The following is a 20,396-nucleotide window of genomic DNA, read 5'->3' on the forward strand; positions in this document are numbered from 1 at the left end:
TGCTTTCCAACTGTGGTGCTGGAGAAGACTCTTACGAGTCCCCTGAACTGCAAGGAGGTCCAATCAGTCAATCCTAAAGGAAATCAACCCTGAGTGCTCATTGGAAGGACAGATGCTGAAGCTCAAATATTTTGGCCACCTAATGCGAAGAGAAAACTCTGTGGAAAAGACCCTGATGCTGGGAAAGACTGAAGGCAAAAGGAGAAGGGGACGACAGAGGATGAGATGGCTAGATAGCATCACCGATGCAATGAATATGAACTTGAGCACACTCCGGGAGAGAGCACAGGACAGGAAGGCCTGGTGTGCTATGGTCCATGGGGTCACGAAGAGTCGGACACGACTGAACAACAACAACAAAAATACAACGCAGGGGTCACCTGGAGCGTTGCAACATGCACACCATCTTCAGTTGGTCACTGGAAAGGTGCCCAGAGTGACCAAGGACAAACTAGATGTTCTTGTAATCATGCATAACTGAGCTATGCACAATTAGTTTATTTACTCCACAGTAAGCGCATCCATTCCCAATTCAGATCGGGACCATGATGCTCCAGGAGGAGGGGTAAATTTCCCACTCTACCAATTTTCATTCCAAAATCCCGCCGCCCCGGTTAGTTAAAAAAAAAAATTGCCTCCATTGGAATCAATGAAAGCATTTTTTAACCTCCCTGTAGGGGTTGGATGGAATTTTGGGATGAAAATGGGTGGCGGAAGGTTCAACTCCCCCTCCTGCAGTGCTGCCGTCCCAACCTGAGTTGGGGACATGCATGCTTGCTCTAGAATAACTAAACCAATCATGTGATTATTAGAACATTTAGTTTGGCTCAAGTGACAAACAAATTAAAAACCATGTCCCATTTTTTTAAATGTTTGGCTGGGCCGCGCGGGCGCACGCGCAAGTTTTATCAGTAGTGGCAGCGCAACAGGAAGATGGTCCTCTCACCTTTTGGGTGTAGGCAATGGACTATCAGGGAGTTAAGTAAAAGGGGAGGTGGCTTTAGCTATCTCTGGCGAAGTGGATACATCAAAAGGCTCCCTGCTTTGTGGATCTCCAAGGCCTGGGAAAGACGTGTGTTATTCTAACATTATGCATTAGGGCACATAATGAAAGCAAAGCCAAGACCTAGATGTTCGCCCCCTTCTCCAACGGCCCTTCAGGCTAATGAAAGACAGGCGCTGCCAGCCCGTGCGTGCGGCACCAGCACACAGCCCGCAGGAATCACACCCCCCGGCGGGAACGACGAAACGAGGCCGGGGCGCGTGTGCGCGGGCCCCCCCCCCCCCCGTCTTTCCCTCCCGCTCGCGGCCCGCGCACGGATTGCGGCGGCGAAGCCGATGAGAAGCATTGTGGTTGGTGACGTCAGAGCCGCGGAAAGGGCAGGAGGAAACTGTCGCAATGAGCGTATTCCCTGGAAACTACAGTTCCCAGAAAGCTACGGGCACTTTCCCCTCAATCGATCCTGCCCTCCGCAGGCCCTGTGCGTCCTGGTGTGTGGGGATTTAGCGTCGTTACGCAGAGGAGGCGGGTCTGCCGAGGAGCGGAGGCTGGGCCCCTGCCTTTGGGTTGGCTGGCTTGCCGAGGCGGGCGGGGCTGCTCGGCGTCCGGCTTGTCGCTGGGGCTCTGCGGTTGCGCCGGCCGCGCCACAGTAGCGGCTGCCGAGGCTCGGCCGCGTCGCGGTCGCGGGGGGCGGGAACGGCGTCGGTGCCTGTGCGGCCCTTCTCCATGGGGTGGGCCTTTGTGCCCGGCCCTTTCCTGCTCTTCTTGGCCTCCTGTACTGGACCGGAGATGGACTGACAGCGCCGGGGCTTGGGGCGGGCGGACTGACTGGCGGGCGGGCAGTTGCCTGCCCCCTGCCCGCCTTGGGGGTGGTCGGTCGGTCGGGCGCTGTGCTGGTGGGGGCGGTCGCTGGAGCTTCCCCGCCGCCCCCGCCATGAACTACCAGCACCAGCAGCAGCAGCAGCAGCAGCTGGCCAACTCGGCGGCCATCCGGGCGGAGATCCAGCGATTCGAGTCGGTGCACCCCAACATCTACTCTATTTACGAGCTACTGGAGCGGGTGGACGAGCCGGCGCTGCAGAACCAGATACGGGAGCACGTCATCGCCATCGAAGGTAGGTGACGCCGCTGAAGTTGTGGATGTTTATCTGTTTGGGTTTCCATCCTGTCTCCCTCGATTCGGTAGCGAGCTTCGCTGTGCTCACAGGGCTTACCCCCAAGACATCGTGTATGGGAGTTTAGCCTCCTGAGATGCCCGCCCCTCCTTACCATTTCGCTTGGGCTGCAGTCCTGTGCACACTGGGGAGCGAGACCCGTTCAGTGTAGCAGGACTTATTCCTAAGTAAATATTCATTGGATCACTTAGCATATTTCCTGTTCGCTTGCCTGTCGGTCCTTTTCTCGTTTTTGCGTTAATGTAGCTACAACAATAATAATATGTAGCGTTTGTATAGTGCTGCAATGTATTCAGAGTACTTTAGATATTGTTTTGTAATTCTTACATCTCTGTAAGGTTTTAGATTGAGGGATAAGGCTGAGAGAATGGCTTGCCTAGGCCACCAGTGAGCTCACTGTGAAGCATGATTAGAACTTGGAACTTTCTGATTAAGTGAACAACCTCTTAGGCTGGTTTTATACTACACCTGCGAAGGGATTGGATGCTCCTTAGTGAGTGACTGGAAAAAAGTCCTTTATTCACTATAACTTTGGTTTTTCCTCTTATTTAATGTCATGGAGTTTTTTGGTGTAAAAATGTCTTCCTGTGTGTCCATATAATATTGATATGGTAAGCTAGTTTGGTTCTGAACTGCTATGCAGCATTCCTCTGTAATGTAATGTACAGAACTGTACAGTTCTTCCTGAGAGAACTGTAAAATACAATGTGAAGAAATGCTTAATCAAATGTGGAACATTACCCCCCTCCATCCCAAATGTTTTCAGGGGGGAGACTTGGTCAAGGAAAGAATAATCCAAACTTAAAGTGCTTCTTTTAAAATGTATCTGCCTCTTGAACGTGCAGACTTCAAACGTGTTGTTTTGATGTTGCATATCCTGCATATTGCTGCCCCTTGAGGGAGGGTGGTTGCTTGCCTGTCTTAATGTGCAGCCTGGGTAGGGAGTCTCTAGAGTAACCTTTCCCAACCTGTGTTTTGCACTACCACTTCCAGCATTTCTGCCCAGTGGCCATACCGGCTGGGGAAGATGGGTGAAGTCCAAAATATCTGGTGGGTATCAGGTTGAGAGAGGCTGGTCTAGAGAATCAGTGCACTGAAACGGCTGTAGGATGTTTCTGGTCCTGATTAGGTTGCAGAGGCTAAAAAGACAACTTGGTAGCTCTGGGGCCCAGTATATGAAGAGCCCTATATTTTGATGACAAGAAAGGATGGATGTGCAGAGGTTTCCTGTAGAGACCCAGTGTGATGTAATGGCTAGAGTGATGGACTGGGAGGCGGAAGATCCAGGTTCTAGTCCCCACTCGGCCATGGAAGCTCACTGGGTGACTTTGGGCCAGCCACAGACTCTCAGCCCAACCCACCTTGTTGTTGTGAGGATAAAATGGAGGAGGAGGACTGTGTATGCCACCTTGGGTTCCTTAAGGAGGAAAAAAGGCGGGATATAAATGTAATAAATAAATAGTCCTTTGGTTGTTTGCAATATGAACATGATCAGAAATGTAAATCTCTTAACACGTATGTGTCTGTCTTACTTAGGCAAATAAAAGAGGAGGGAGTTGGCCTTTCTCTTCTCTCCCACCCTCAGTTTTATATTTATTGTTTCTCTCTCCCTCTGTAAGGAGAGAGAAACAGATAACAAACAAAACTCTGTTTTGAAGAGTTGCCTGCATATCAACACTGGAAAAGCTTAATCTTACCTACTGGCTTTTAGACTCTGCTAAACTGAGCAGGTGATAGGTGCCTGCTGTCTCACAGCCAAGTAGTTTAACAGGGCCCCTCAACCTTTTTGGGTCAGTGAGCACAGTTGGAATTTTTAAGGTGTTGTGGGGGCTTTCACAAAATGGTTGCCATGGGGAGGGGCTTGCCCATTCATAAAATGGTTGTCATGGTGGGTATAGTTGGTCACAAAACACTCATTTCCCAGAAGGCAAACTGGTGAGACTAAAAGAAAAGTAATTTAGCTAAGAACCTAAGTACAAGACAGAGGTGGGGTCTGAGCTCCTAAACACAGAACCATTCATTTGAACCCAAATGAAGGTGGCACAGGATGGCAGCCCTTTGCTTTGCAGTATGCCAGCCTCCCGGTTTAAACGCTGTTTCTTTATGGTGCAGTTCTATGTATGTCTGGACAGAAAAAAGTCCCAAAAATGCTGGCTGGGACATGCTGGGAGTTGTAGACTTCTATCTAAACATGCATAGGATTGCACCCTTAACTGCAAAAAGTTCTTAAGAAATAAAAGAAAAAATCAGAAGGGGCAGGGAGCCTGTTGGGCACTAAGATAGGTGTCCATGGGTACACCATGAGCACCACATTAGAGATCTCAGAACTAAATCAAAGATTTTTAGATTAATTAATTTCCTCTTTTTTGTTGACATCTCAGTGCCAGAGTCTTAGCAGCATCACTTTTGAGGTGCAGTTTATATTAAGCATAGTATTAGTCCTAACTGGATTGGTATGCAGATTAGATTGAAGTGTGGCTGTACATTTTAATGCATTTTATTTGGCCTGACTTAATTTTTCTTTATTTACTACTTTCCTTATGGATTATCTCTTTGTGCTTTTATTTTAACCCTCAAAGGGGAGAATGATACCATAATCTATGCATGTTAGCAAGGAGTTTGTTGAGGCTGTTTTGCATAGACTTCACTATCCGAGTGTAAAAGAAGAGATCCAACTAGTATCCATGATTAGTCATATCTAGATGTTTTAAGGTAGTTTTGGTTGCCAATTGTGCTGCCTCTCCTTTCATATCAGAGTTCCTTCTAAAACCTTTGGGGAATTGTGCATGAGTTTTTGTTTTAACAAAGGTATATTCCTCCTTCAGTCTGGAGTACTACAATAGAATTCTCTCCATCCAAGTGCCCATAGATAGGGACATATAGGTACAATTTTGTGGAAGTCTGAACTTTCACAATTGCAAGTCTGCTGCTTGCATTTGCTGCTTGCGATGAGAGTACATGTGGTTACAATCATTCTTATATGGCAGGGATGGGGAATGTGTGGTCCTACAGATGTTATTGAACTGCAGCTCCATCCTCCCTAACTATTGACTCTGCTGGCTAGGGCTGAGGGGAGTTGCAATCCAACAACATTTGGAGGGCCACATGTTCCCCATCCTTTACATATTGGGGTTGGACTCAATGGTTTTATGCGCCCCTTCCAACCCTACTGTTCTGTGATTCACTATTCTATGATTCCCCACCCCTTTTATAAGGAATATGTAGCACTTCATCTTCTTGCTTGCTTAGTGACTTGAATGTCTTGTGTATGAATTTGCGCAAAGGAACATTTTCTTGTGGGTCCTGTGGGCGGGAAGTTATGTGATTGGATTGAGACACATTATAGTAACTGTTATTGGACTAAAGGGAACTGTAGTTAGGGTTTTTTGTTTTGTTTTTAACCTTTGTAAATTAATCAAATAGCTAATCTAAAAGATACATTGTTCTCTGTATGTTGAGTAGCAGTGATAGGCCATGGTGCGTTGTGTTCAAGGGTCTTTGAAGACTTACTTGGGAAAAATGTTTGGGCATTAGGAACTTACTGGCTGCTACTAATGTAGTTTAGTGCACTGTATTCTCTAATGGTGGCTAGTTACATACTCTTCATGGAAATTAATAGTAGAGGGTATAGGTTAGTTCTTTTGTCCTGTTCGTTACTAATCCATGACCATTTAAACTAGGATATATCACATATATAATCTAAAATATTAAAATTTTTAGTGTCTCAAACTGTTATACCACTAGCAATTTTTAGAAACTTAAATGTGTTGGACGGCTTCAGGGAGACCGTTGTGTAGATTATCGTTAGCTGAATGATTTATTTATTTATTTATTTGGATTGGTGGCATCTGCAATCTTTTAACAAATCTTTATTTAGCTTCTTCATATGGCAGGTGTTTCCTTTATTCTGGGGTGGGGGCAGGATTGGAGTGGCGGTGGGGTGGTTGCTCCCCCCTCAATGGTCCAGTTGATGCTCCCTGATGCCATTCATTCACTCCAGCTGGGCTTTCCCTGCCCAGGGATTGATCAGTGGCCAGGAACTGATCAGTGACCCGAGAAAAGTAGGGATTCCCCTTCTCGCTAGCCTTCACAGGATGGAACTCTGGGGGGAAGGGGCTCTGCCCAAGGCCTTGTGGGCCTGATGGGCTGGCTTGGCAGGTCAAATTGACCCAAAGTCAAATTGACCTATGGCCAAAGGTTCCCCACCCCTGCCTTATTCCATTCATTATTTACTATTAAGGCCTGAGACAGAAGTAATGAGAACACTTTAGAATGCTAGTAGTTACACTCATACTTTCAGTTTGAAATTGTATTTTATTTTGGGGAATAGATGAGGGCTTGGCTTAACAGAGAGCTCAATTGATCAGTTAAATCACATAATACGTAAATTTGCTGATTCTTTAAATTGCTATGCAGTTTGATCTATAAGCAAGTTGAATGCTTGTATTTAGGCTTATTTACAACATGATCCTAACTATAGCTGCAGTCCTATACAAACTTACCTGACAGTAACTCTCACTGAATTCAGTGGGACTTGCTACTAAGTAGACATGCGTGGGATTGCATTACGTATTTCTCAGAAGTCCCATTTGAAATTGGTCGAACTTCAGGATAAATATGCTCAGTACTTAATTCAGTAAAAGTAAATTTGCTTAAATCAAATCTGAGTTGTGGATTGTTCTCTTGGGTATCTTTGGAAATCTTGGATTTCACTCAAACAGCTAAAAAAAATTTGCCATGCTAATAAAGTACTTGAGAACTTAAGTAACTTTATATACAACAAGTGGGACCTGTAACAAAATATTGCAGTGTATCCCCACCCACTAACAGAAGTGCTCTTATTCATGGCTCCAGACAGCCTGAAGCAGAAGCCTTACAGTGCCGCTCAGGCCTCTCGGATAGGGGATCAGGAGTGGGGAAGGAATAAAAGGACCCCCCACCTCCCGCTGCCCCTGCTTTCCCCTGCTGTGCTAGAAGACTGCCTGGGAATTTTATAGCTCTATAGTAGGGTGAGGAGCATTCAGTTCTGAAGAATGGGAAAGGGAAAACTGTCCTTTGTATAGTGGGTGTGGTTTCTGTTGGGTGGGTGGGTTAACCTCATGGTGTATTCCCCCCTTCCTATAGATGCTTACTGTGAGCTGTCAGGGGTTTCACCAGGCCAGTTTCCTCTCCCTCCTTCATGTTCTCTTCCCCGGCCCCCACAACTGATGGGGCCATAGGCTTAATTGATCGACTCAGACAGTCTGCCTGAGTTATGGTTCCTTTTTAGAGCTTTCCTCCTGTCTCTCTAGGCTCAACTGCCTCAAACATTCTGTAAATTGACAGATCCCTGTCAGGCCATTTGTTGTTGTTGGTTTAAATCTCCCTTTTAATTTACAAACCTCTATATTTCTGCATACTTAGGTAGTTGCTACTTGTGGGTTAAATCTAATCTTGCCCTAGTGGAAGTCCGCTAGCATGGCTAGACTTTTTCCCTATCTCTTCCCTCCTGCAGCCCTCTGTGCCATCCACCATGTTTCAGTGTCTGTTCTGCCTACTAGCCTAAGATGACCACTCTCAAGCTCTTTTGCATACATCTCAAGTGTTTTATCCATCCATCTATCCCTAACCCCTCTTGTCTTTAATGCTTAGGCAGTGCAAGAGCACTGCGCAAACACACAGCACAAACTATGTTTACTTGTTGTTGACAACAAAAATGTAATGGTTCCTTGGCTTTTGTATAGTCTACAACAAAGTTCATCGTATTCTTTTAATTTATTTATTTACCAATATTTATGAATTGCTTACATTAAAAGAAGTCTAAGTGACATACAAATAATGCAGTATAAAACCATAATATAATACAGTATAAAACTTGGAAGAGACAATAGCATTACAGCAAGGAAAAGACAAGATCACTGTTCTGGGAAAGCTTGTTGGAAAAAGTAGGTTTTCAGTAGGTGCTGAAAACTCCGGAAGGTCAGTGCCTGTCTAATCTGTACTGGTGGGAAGTTCCAGGGAGTGGGTGTTCTGATACTAAGGGCCCTATTCCTTGTGGACCAGCCCTCTGATATCTTAGACCCCCAGAAAAGTATCTCCTGATGAGCACAGCAGCAGAACAGGCAGGTAGGTGAAGTATGTAGGTCCTGAGTTGTTCAGCTCTTTGTAAGCAAGTACCAAACCTTAAACCTGGCCAAATAGTAAATAAACAACCAGTACAGTTCCCTCAGTATAGGTGTAATATGCTGATGATCAAGGGGCACCTCCAGACTACGCATCAGCTTCTTCAGGGGGAGTGCAACCCTGTCCAGAGTAGGCAATAGACCCAGTTCCCAGACACGAGAGCCTCTCACCCACAGAGCTTCAGCCATACACAGACTTGATTTATTGGCCCTCATGAAGCCCACCATTGCATCCAGTCACAGGTCCAAGGCCTGCACTGCATCCCTGATTCAGCTATTACAGAGAAATAGAGCTGGTTATCATTAGCATACTGTTGGTACCTCACTCGGGCTTCATATAGATGTTAAATAGCATTGGGGACAAAATAGTGCCCTGTGGCACCTAAACGCCAGGGAGCTGCTGAGCACACTCCTGATACTACTCTCTGAAACTGACCGTGCAGGTATGACAGGAAGCACCGAAGAATGGTGAAGTCAGTCCAGGACGATCATCTTTTGGAGCACTATAATGGGGCACTATATTGAATTTCTACATTCAGCACATACCTTCTTGATTTGTTCATCATAATAAGCAATGAGAGAAGTGGACTATGACTTCTTTGGTGATAATTATCAAATATAACTTCCAACCCTTCTTTTCCAGTTGTAAGCTAAAAAATCTGTGAGGTAGACTAGGTGCAGGACTCTGACCTCCCAGCTTGCAGCTCACTCTTTCATTCCCAATTGTATGTGTTAGTTACTATTTGTTAAATTTGTATCTCATCTTTCCACCAAATCATGCTCAAAGCAGCTAATAGCAATAAAATATAAAATAACATTCAAGATAACAATCAAACATAAAAACAGGTAGATAAAAATCAATTAAATCAATAAAAGTGATAAAAATAGCTAGTTGAATAAATTGGAAAGTTTACAGTGGTCATACCAAATTAGCTTATGAGGCCAAAGCCTTGTCTGAATGAAAATGTATTTGCATGCCAGCAGAAAAGGACCTTGGTGGGCTTCCCTTGGCAAGGGGTTCCAGAGCCGGGGAGCAGCCACCAAGAAGGCCTCTCTTGAGATTCTGCCAAACACGCCATAGATTTTTGGTGGGAAGGCCTCTTCTGAAGATCTTAAAACCCAGGCAGACTCCTATGGACTTTCAGATAACCTGGGCTTCGTGGGTCATAATCATAATCAGCAGTTTGAATTGTGCCTGAAAATGGTAGCCAATGACACTGTTGTCACATGGGAATTGCACACTCCCTCTAGCCACTCCCAGTCAGTAGTCTGCCTGCACCTTGTTTTGGTATACCTTGATGGGGATTACACCCAACTGCATAGCTACCAAAGCTATATTTGAAAAATAAGTGTGTATCGCTGCTTTTAGTTTTGTAATTGGATTGTTAATTATATTTTATATTTATATTTTTGTGTTTAAAGTGTTATATGTAAGCTGCCTGGGGGGAGGGTACTGCCCTGAAAGAATTATAGAAGATTATAGAATCATAAGGGTTGGAAGGGGCCTACAAGACCATCGAGTCCAACCTCCTCCTTGATGCAGGAAGCCTGATTCCCAGGTGGTCTCCCATCCAAGTACTAACCAGGGCTGACCCTGCTTAGTTTCCAAGATCAGGCACATCCAGGCCTTTGCTCATGATAGAAGAATAAATATTGGATAGGCAGCTTGAACACAATTTTTTTTTGCTGGTGGTAGGCAATATTGATGGTGTAATTTCTCATTAATATGAAAATATATTTGGGCTGAAATGTAGCAAAGGTCTTTCCAATAGGCTGGGTGATAAGACAGTATATATGACAACTAGATGTTACTCTAGCACAGGGGTGGGCAACTTGTGGGGCTTCAGATGTTTTGGCCTACAATTCCCACAATCCGTCACCATTGACTATGCTGGCTAGGGCTGATGGGAGTTGTAGGCCAAAATATTTGGAGGGCCTCAAGTTGCCCACCCCTGCAGTCTACCATATCCGCTGAGCGTGTGCTTTGGTATACTTTTTTCAGGCAATATTGCAATATTGATGATTTCAAAGATTAGAGGATTTGGCTCGCTGTCTGCAGCCAAGAAGCAGCCTTCCCCAACCTGATGCTCTTCTGATGTTTTGGACTACACCTCCCAGCATTCCTGACCATTGGCCATTCTAGCTGGAGCTGAAGTCCAAAATGTCTGGAGGGCACCAGTTTGTGGAAGGTTGCTTTTAAGCTAAGCACTCAGGTATGCTGTATTACATTATATTAGTGAATTTTAAAATTGGCAACTTTTGACAATTTGAAATTAGTTCTTTCTAGAATACTGGTACATGAGGTATTTAAAAAGATTAACTTTGCTTACATCTCTATTTTCTGTGCAGCTGCTGGGAATAATCTTAATGGGAATGGATTTAGGCACTAGTGAACTGCTGCAGGTGTTGCCGTTTACTGTCACAAGGTCTGTTACTGTCAGTGCTACACTTCAGTATATTCAACTTCTGTGCACATCAATAAATTACATAAGCAATAGGTTCTCTTTGGGGAATTGCAGTTTGTAGAGCAGGACCCCCTCCCACCTTTTTGGGTTGGTGGGCACATTTGGAATTTTGAGAGTGTTGTGGGTGCTTTCACAAAATGGCTGCCACAGGGGGATTGCCCCTTCATAAAATGGCTGTCATGATGGGCATGGCTGGTCACAAAAAAAGTTGTTTCACGGAAGACAACCTGGTGAGACTAAAAGAAAAGTAACGCGCCCAAGAACCTAAGTACAAGGAAGAAGTGGGATCTGAGCTCAAAACACAAAACCACTCTTTTGAATCCAAATAAACATGAAGGGTAGCCCTTTGCTCTGCTGTATGCCAGCCTACCAGCTTAAAATTATTTTGAAAAAATATTTTTACTTGAAAATACTTTTTATTCTATTTTTTATCTTTATAAATGAACTAAACAATACCAACAACCTAATCAATAACTACAATTTCCCCACAATACAGTATTCTTAGGAGGGCACAGCAATAACAAAGAAGGAAAAGGAAAAAAAAGAGAAAGAAGAAAAGGATTAAATTTAAACTCCACTACGCAGAAACTTCAAATCCCATTCCACTTAAAAATTATAGCTATAACATTGGCGATATTACAATTCAATACAGTCTAAATAATCAACCTTACATTTCAATATCGTATCAGTCTTATAGCAAGGAAGCAGGCCTACAATTCATTTCTGGTAACCATATATTGCCCTTCAGCTAATATATAATATTAAAGCTTAACAATTTAACCAGCCAAAAATCTTAGTAACCAATAATGATAGTAATAATAATAAAAAAGATTTAAAAGGATTAATAATAATACTAACAAATCACTAATAAAATTTATAGTATTATATGATAATAATTCTTAAAATCAACCTTACAACAATCACTAATATATTTTGTACTAGATATATAAATGAGTGTGCAAAGTTCTATACACCCTCGGAAAGTAAATTTAAGTACAGTATATCATATCCATTTTAAAAAAGGATTTAAAGAAAAAAGAGAAAGAAATAAAGAGAAGATAAAAAGAACGGATATATATATGAGCAATTATCTCTGGCCTAGCTTGAATCTTCCAGACTAAACAAAGCCAGTTAGCAAAACATGTTTGTAGATTCCAGTTCATGGTGGTAGAGCAGAACTCTCACGCGATTTTCCATTTAGCCACGCCTCCGTCATTTCATGATTTAGAAACTTCTTCATCTGGCCTTCAGAAAAAATGCAAAATGTAGCAGGATATTTTAAGTGATATTGTAAATTCATTTATTTTGCCAGATTTTTCACCTTGGTAAATTGCCTTCTTTTATCAGCAACCTCTTTGGTGTAATCCGGAAATAGCATAACTTTATCTTGTTTCCAAAAAAAGTTTCCACCCTCTCTTACTGAACACAGGATATAATTTTTTGTGGAGATTCTTGCAAATTGGACTATAACCGTATAACCAGTCTGTTTGGCATTTGACACATGGAATGCCTGCTCAATATCAGATGAATAATCAGATGGCACAGGGAGTATCTCATGCAGGAACTTATCTACAAAAGTAGACAAATTTATATCAGTAGATAAATTTTAATACCAATGATATGTATACCCTGCATACAGAAGCCTCCGGCTGAGAAATTCTGACAGAGAAATTGTTGAAAAAAGCTTATGATGTTGTTTCATTCCCTGCCACCCAATCTTGCTGCTCATTAATCTTCACCTCTATTTTTTGCCAAGAAGTGTTGTTTAAATCCACAGCCCCTTGCAGGGTGGTGATGGAATTTTGAATAGTATCCAGTCTCTTGGCCTGTTCCACAAATTGTAAGAACAAAGTTTTTATCAAAGCAAGTAACTCCTCTGTATTATCGCTTCTCGGAACCTTTGCCAAGGAAGGTGTGGGGTAAGGGGTAGGCGGAGAACCTTTTTTTCGCCTTAAGGTAGTCATCCTTCTCTTCAAACAAATCTTGCAGGTCCTCGAATATTGTTGATATATCTTAATCCATTCCGCAAATGTTGTTGGTGTTTCTTAATCCATGAACTACAATGGGGCACGACAGCCCTATTTTCTCCTATTTAGATAGGAGGTTCAAAACAGCTTTGAGCGATGATTAAGCTCTGGCAGACTAGCCTCGGAGTCCAGCCCCCCTGCTAATACGCAGAGATAGCTAGTCTTCCAAAACTTGATCCAAAGCTGCTCCTGCCCCCCCTTTTTATTCCAGGGGGGAGATGAAAAGGTCTTTCAACCTTTTAAAAGTCTGTTTGAGATAGCGTCCCGCGGAAGCTCCACGGCATGCTGCAAAGGCGACATTGGCTCCGACCGGAAGTCAAAAATTTTTGAAAAAATCTTAAGAAATAAAATAAAAATCAGGGGCAGAGGGCTTAGTGGACACCAAAAGAGGTGCCCATGGGCATGTCATTGGAGATCCCAGATTTTAATGGTTCAGGAAATATACAGTTAATTTTATCACAAATTGTGAGGGTTTATTTTTAGGTTGTTGCTTTATTGTGCCTGAATTTGCAAACATTTTCAAGGTAATGTGGTTCTTGATTTTTCCTGAAAGAAGAGAAATAACTACCTTGTTCTATTTGTTGTTGATTGCGATTTTCATAATGCTATTTAACAACTACATGCCTTTCCAGGGCTAACGGAACTGAGACCAGTTCCTTCTTTCAAACTCTGTGCAAAGGCCTCATTTGTCCCACAGGGAGGGAGATGCCTAGTTCTGTTATGCTAGTTATACTTATTCATTCTGCTGAAAGATAGGAATGTGTCTTTTTAAAACAAACAAAAAATCTGTTGTCCTGTAAAGCGTACATCTACAAAACCACTTCTTGTGGCATCTTAACTGCTAGGCTGCAGTCGCTTCGTTACTGTAGGTGTTTGGAAATATAGTCTGTATTGAATAATGTTCAACTGAGTAAATCCTGGGTTTTCCTAGTAATATCTAAAAATATCCCCCTCCGACTTGGGAGCAGGCCTGACTAGAAGTGCATGGAAGTAGTAAGTCTTGGTTGACCTTGACAAATGAAGTGTTTGCACCACCTGTGCTGAGTTCAGAAACAATGATTGCAGAAATTCTAGCTGCTTGCCTTACTCCTGGCTTTCTGCCATACATGTGGCAATGATATCCCCCTGGCTTAGAAAATGTTAATAGATAAACTTTATGTAGCTTAACAGAGGACATTAAAAATAATGTATAGAGGTAAAGGGAATGGTTTAGCTTCATATATTTTGTGTGTGTTATACAAGTTTAGGTCACGTTCAGATGATCACAGCAGGGGAAGAAGCCACCATGGCTGCTCCCCCTGCCCCCACGGATGTCCACGCTACAACTACTGCACGTTGTGGGTTGTAGGGTGGGTGCAACGCACCTCCCCTGTCACAGTGCATGCTGGGTTCAGATGACACGCCAACCTGTGCTGCAGTGCAGGGAAGAAAGCAAATGGCAGTTGCGGCACGTGCAGGGGTGGGGGCGGGAGAGCAGCCACAATGGCTTCTTTCCCCTCTGTGATTGTCTGAATCCAATCTTAGACTTCTAACATTCAAGAACCTGAAGATTTCAGGTGAGAAACTATATATGTAGCCATATGAAGAACTAACTATCATGGTGTAGTTGCCTGAAACTAACTCACCTGATATGGGGCTGCCCAAGAGTGGCCCTCTTTTGAACTGAAATTCGCACCAGACTTAATAAGGTACTCCTATAAATTTCATTATATAGCCAGTGTGGTATAGTGGCAAAAGTGTTGGACTAGGAGCTGGGAGATCCGGGTTCTAGTCCCCACTCGGCCATGGAAGCTCACTGGGTGACTTTGGGCCAGTCACACACTCTCAGCCCAACCCACCTCACAGGGTTGTTGTTGTGAGGATAAAATGGAGAGGAGGAGGATAATGTAAGCCGCCTTGGGTTCCTTGCAAGAGGAAAAAAGGCGGGATATAAGTGCAATCAATCAATCAATCAATCAATTCATTAGGGGCCATGGTGGCTTAGTGGTTAAGATGCTGAACTGCAGACTGGAAGGTCGGCAGGACAGCAGTTTGAGACCCGAGTGCTGCGTGAAGGAGTGAGCTCCTGTCTTCAGTCCCAGCTCCTGCCAACCTAGCAGTTCGAAAGCAAGAAATTACAAGTAGATAAATAGGCACCGCCTCGGTGGGAAAGGTAACAGCGTTCCGTGCACCTCGGTGTTTAGTCATGCTGGCCACATGACCACGGAAGCGTCTTCGGACAGCACTGGCTCTTCGGCTTAGAAATGGGGATGAGCACCGCACCTTAGAGTTGGACACGACTGGTTGGGGACACCTTTACCTTTACCTTTTATAAATTTCATAGGATCCATGCCATGTGTGGTTGGACCTCAGCTTACTGAACCTACATGCATATCCAGAAGACAGAGCTAATGAGGCATTTTTAGTTATTAAATGTGTGGTCCTGTTTTGACCCAGGGTTCTGATTCCTCTCTCCCGCCCCCCCAGGAGAAGAATCCTCTGGTATAGACTTCTTGGACCTGTACGAGAATGTGGTTTCAGAAGTACCCATTGATACTCCTCTTAACTCAGGGCCCTCAGCCCCAGAAGAGCCCCTGGGACTAGTGCCTACCCCTGCTTCTGGAGGAGGTCGCATTGTCACCCTCATATTCCTAAAACTCTTGTTCTGAAGCTGTTATCACCTCTTTTGCCTCCATGCCATCAGATCCAAAGACTTCAAAAGCAAACATGGTCCATTTAAATAAGAAGGCTTCATAGAGTCTGTAGGAAAAGCAAGCAGCTTCTAGGAAGCCAAAGTGCTCAGTCTGAGGGCAGTATCTAATGGTGTCATTTCACAAATAGTGCTAGTGGAGCTCTGCCAGATCTTTCAGTTGCTCAAGCAGCTGCACATCTGTTGTGCAAGCAGCTGCAAGTGTAATGCATAAACTGCTGAGCAAGCATAATGCTGAAATGTAAGATTAGTTGGCTAGTTCATAGAACATGTGCATAGTTTGGAACCGAGTTTCTGCTAGTGGAACGACTCAGTTGGATACTGCCCTGAATCTGCCAGTTGTTGACACAGTGTACAAGCGGAGCTTGTCTGGCTTCCAGCCCAGGCCTGCTCAGAGCTCTCGACTCCTTGATTTCTCTAACTGGTATCTGACTGGCTTTGTCTGACCTTGTTTCTGGACTCTTCCCCGTGTTGATCATCCTGGACCTCTCCCTTCGCTGTACCTGACTTTGCTATTGAAGCTGAACCCTTATTTGTTGATTGTAATCCTGAGAACACAGGTGGAAGAGTACCCTAAACTGGGTTGAATTTGTACAGATCCTCAGGCACTGGAAGTCTTAAGTCCACACCAAACCATGAGTGGTGGGTTGAATACAAGCAGTGTCAGAGCAGTCTGCATATATGAGGTGAGGAAATGTGGTAGCATTTGGGGTGGATTCTTGGAATAGTACATAGTCTACGTGTCACCTGGACCACGTCAGAGTGAGATGTCAATACTGTGAATTTGTAGCAATAACTCAGTGTTTTGTATGATGTATGTTTTTGATACATGCCTTTTAATTTATTTTTATTTTTTTATTTTTAAAAATCATATAGGTGTGTGACAGGCAGGAATGAGGTAAATGCGTGGGTGGGGGATATGTGGATTGCTTATGTAGAACATCAAAATATTTCAATAAAATATTGATTACAAAAGGCCATTTTACATGAAGTTATTCTAAAACTGCCTGTTGACGGTAGTTCATATTTGACAAATAGCATGGCATCTTTTGGCAGTGACATCTGTATTCTTTATTCAGATGTCAAATTCGGATACAACCAAATTTGAGTATAACCAGATTAAAGAGGTACTCAGAGCTAAAGGTGAGAGATGTACAGGGCATGTACAAATATTCTTGGTTTCTGGTCCACACAACTTCCTGTGCAAGTTCTGTTATGCCTGAAGCATATTTATGATTGGGGTAAAACCTTGGGAACATTTGGTACTCTGCTGCACCAGTATGAGCTTTATTTTAATATTTTATTTTAATATGTTCTCTTCAGCAGGTAGCATAAGATACAGGTTCTAAATGTTTAGCTTTGTGCCCAGAAACCATATGCAGGTTTGTTCTTCTAAGGTGCAATTTGACAACACTGCTTAGTTTTCAGTAAATATGATTGCAACATTGGGTTTTGGCTGAACTTATAATCTGCTGGAGGCTAGAGTATTAGCCAGTGACGCATGGGACAGAGTGACGTAATCAGAGCTGTGTGTTAGAACTGTGCATTTTGTGCCATCTAATCTTCCTTTTTATAATAGCTCTGAGCTTCTTATACCTGCCAACAGATGAAGTAGACTGTACTCCACCAAAGTTTATGCCATAATATGTCTGTTAGCCTTTAAGATGCCACAGGACTATTGTCTCAACTCTAGTGTTTACTTGGTGTTTTTTTTTTAAGTGTTTTTAAAAGTACAATCAGTTTTTGTTGTGGCTTGGATTCGAAGATAAGTTTAAGGAAGTTCATGGAAGGAACGTTTCCTCGTCCCTCCTACTCCGTTACCTATGACTCCTGAAAAGCCTCTTTGGAGGACAGCGGCAACCTGGTCATACAGGCAAACTAGGTAGTCACCTAGGGCGCCAAGTTAAGTGGGGCACTAGAATTAAAAAATACAAATTTTAAAAATACAAATAAAATAATGAAGATGTCATTATTTTAATTCTCATGCGCATAAAGCAGGAATATGGCTGAGGCTGTGGAAATGACCGAGGGACCATGTGGGGATGGTGGGGCTAAGTCAGGCTGCCAGGCTGCCTTTGGGATCCATTCCTCCCTCAGGCGACACAGCCCTCCCTGGAGGCAGGGAGTGAGAGGCCCCCCTGAGAGCAGCCACTTCCTTTGCCCTTGGAGGGGTGAGCCTATGGGCCGGCAGCGCCTTGTTGGCCATGTCGCCCAAGGAGGCAACTGGGACCCTTCTTCCAAGGACTTCCCTTGGGCATTGTGGATGGGACTTCTGTTCCCTTTCTGAGTGGACAACTGTGCTTGTCTCCTTCGTTGTTTTTATCAGACCCTCTGTGCTGATACAGTACTTAGTAAAAACACCACCACCACCATTTTGGGCACGTTTAATTACAAATGATACTATTTCTGCTTTCAAAGATGTGGGGTGGGGTGCCTCTTCATTAAATGGAAAATAGGGGCAAAATGTTTCCCAGGCTACCGAAAAACTCAGCCTAGATCTGCCCTTGAGGTTTGGGGTGGGGGCACCAATTGCATGGTTCACCTAGGGTGCCTGTTGCTGGCAGCTAGTCTAGGGCTGCGCTTGTAGGAGGATCCGGGTGGGGGAGGGGCTTCTAAGAAATAATGGGATGGGGCACAAGGGGCTGCTTAGGGAGCCAAATTTGGGGCAATTCACTCTTTCCCCAGAAGCCCCTCGCACCCCATCTTGCACTGTTTAGGAGACCCATCCCCAGCCTTTCGGAGAGGCTTTACAGGGAGTGCAGGTAGCTGCAGAGGGAGAAAGGGAAAGGGAATTTTCTTTTCATGAACTTCCTTAATGGTGCAAGCCTATACCTGTTTAGACAGAAAGAAACCCTACAACTGCTAGCATTCCCCAGCTAGCCACGTAGGACTTCTTTCTGTGTAAACATGCATAGGATTTGCACCCTAAGTTAACTTATCTTTATACAGACAACAAGCAGTCTTGTCTTATTGATTGTGGTGAAGCCTAACTGCCCCACTATTAAGTGTTCTTATTCTAGCTTTTTGTTGTTGTTCAGTCGTTCAGTCGTGTCTGACTCTTCGTGACCCCATGGACCATAGCACGCCAGGCCTTCCTGTCCTCAAGTTCATATTGCATCGGTGATGCTATCTAGCCATCTCATCCTCTGTCGTCCCCTTCTCCTTTTGCCTTCAGTCTTTCCCAGCATCAGGGTCTTTTCCAGGGAGTTTTCTCTTCGCATTAGGTGGCCAAAATATTTGAGCTCCAGCTTCAGGATCTGTCCTTCCAATGAGCACTCAGGGTTGATTTCCTTTAGGATTGACTGATTGGACCTCCTTGCAGTCCAGGGGACTCGTAAGAGTCTTCTCCAGCACCACAGTTCGAAAGCATCAGTTCTTTGGCGCTCAGCCTTCCTTATAGTCCAGCTCTCACAGCCATACATTACTACTGGGAAAACCATAGCTTTGATGATACGGACCTTTGTCGGCAAGGTGATGTCTCTGCTTCTTACTATGCTGTCTAGGTTTGCCATAGCTTTCCTCCCAAGGAGCAAGCGTCTTTTAATTTCATGGCTACAGTCACCGTCTGCGGTGATCTTGGAGCCCAAGAAAGTAAAATCTGTCACCGCTTCCATTTCTTCCCCTTCTATATGCCAGGAAGTGATGGGGCCAGATGCCATAATCTTAGTTTTTGTAATGTTGAGTTTCAAACCAGCTTTTGCACTCTCCTCTTTCACCCTCAACAAGAGGCTCTTTAGATCCTCTTCACTTTCTGCCATTAGAGTGGTATCGTCTGCATATCGGAGGTTATTGATAATTCTCCCAGCAATCTTAATTCCGACCCGTGATTCATCCAACCCGGCGTTTCTCATGATGTACTCTGCATATAAGTTAAATAAGCAGGGTGACAATATGCAGCCTTGTCGTACTCCTTTCTCAATTTTGAACCACTCGGTTGTTCCATGTCTGGTTCTTTTTAGTAGGTATCAATGAATAGCCTTTTTGCCCCATACCATTTAGACTTAATTTAACTCAACAAGATTTAGTTTATTATTTCTCAAGGGTTTGTGGATTAATTTTCTTTGGATAGGTCTGACTTAGATGCATTTTAAAGGAGAGTTTTGTACTTCTAACTGCAAAAATATTGTACAACAGAAAAGTTATGTTTTTTCTTCCAGCATTGTGATAATTGTGCAATGAAGTGGTCCTGCCAGCATAATGTGGAGAAATTGTAATCTGCTACAGCTTCAGATTTTTATTCACGAATACAAGATGTACTGCTTAAATTATGATACTGGGTAGCTATCACCATTATGTAATTACGTGTAGCTCTTTATTACTGTAACACAAATTTTAAACAGGGTTACACTAAGTGCAAAATAGCTTGATTTTCTGCATTCAGATTGACACTACGATATGAAAAGCACTTTTTCTACACCGGTTAAAACCCAACAACTTAACCTAAATCGAAGAAAGATTTTTTTTCATTGAATTTTACTTACTACATAGATGGGAAAGCAGATTTATGTATGGTGATGCTGCCCCCTTTAGGATTATGGTATTGCTGCAGGCATCGAAAGTAATATAAAGTTAACTAATGCTGTGTAAACACTGAAATGGATACCATTCTTTGAGTTGGGTAATCCTCACTTTAGGTTAGGGACACCACAGAGAAGGTCCTGCTGAAGAAAAGAAAAGTACATGAATATAAATAGATTTGGTAGAAATAGGGCTGGATCCAGAGGAGTCCTCCTGTTTGCTGAAAGGCCTTTGATCCAGTGAAGGCTTCCATTAATGGAAGGGTGGGGAGGGAGGTGATTTTTGCCAATTCCCACTGTGTTCTGGAGGATCTCCCAGTGCTCAGGCTGCAGAACTTTAAAAGCATGTCTAAAAAGAATGT

The 20,396-nt window shown here is 43.6% G+C and overlaps 1 protein-coding gene across 2 annotated transcripts in view; it reads left to right on the plus strand.

Annotated features, from left to right (window-relative positions):
- Positions 1 to 1,632: 1,632 nt before the first annotated feature.
- AGAP1 (ArfGAP with GTPase domain, ankyrin repeat and PH domain 1) overlaps positions 1,633 to 20,396 on the plus strand; it is a 544,363-nt gene continuing 525,599 nt past the window's right edge. For both annotated transcript variants that reach the window (XM_084820148.1, XM_084820158.1), the window contains exon 1: positions 1,633 to 2,115. In XM_084820148.1, the coding sequence (XP_084676274.1) occupies positions 1,935 to 2,115 (181 nt within the window). In that variant the 5' untranslated portion in view covers positions 1,633 to 1,934. The remainder of the gene's footprint in view (positions 2,116 to 20,396) is intronic.

This window comes from Heloderma suspectum, chromosome 1 (genome assembly GCF_057233095.1).
Source record: "Heloderma suspectum isolate Gila_16-S chromosome 1, 16-S_ref, whole genome shotgun sequence".
Classification (NCBI taxonomy): domain Eukaryota; kingdom Metazoa; phylum Chordata; class Lepidosauria; order Squamata; family Helodermatidae; genus Heloderma; species Heloderma suspectum.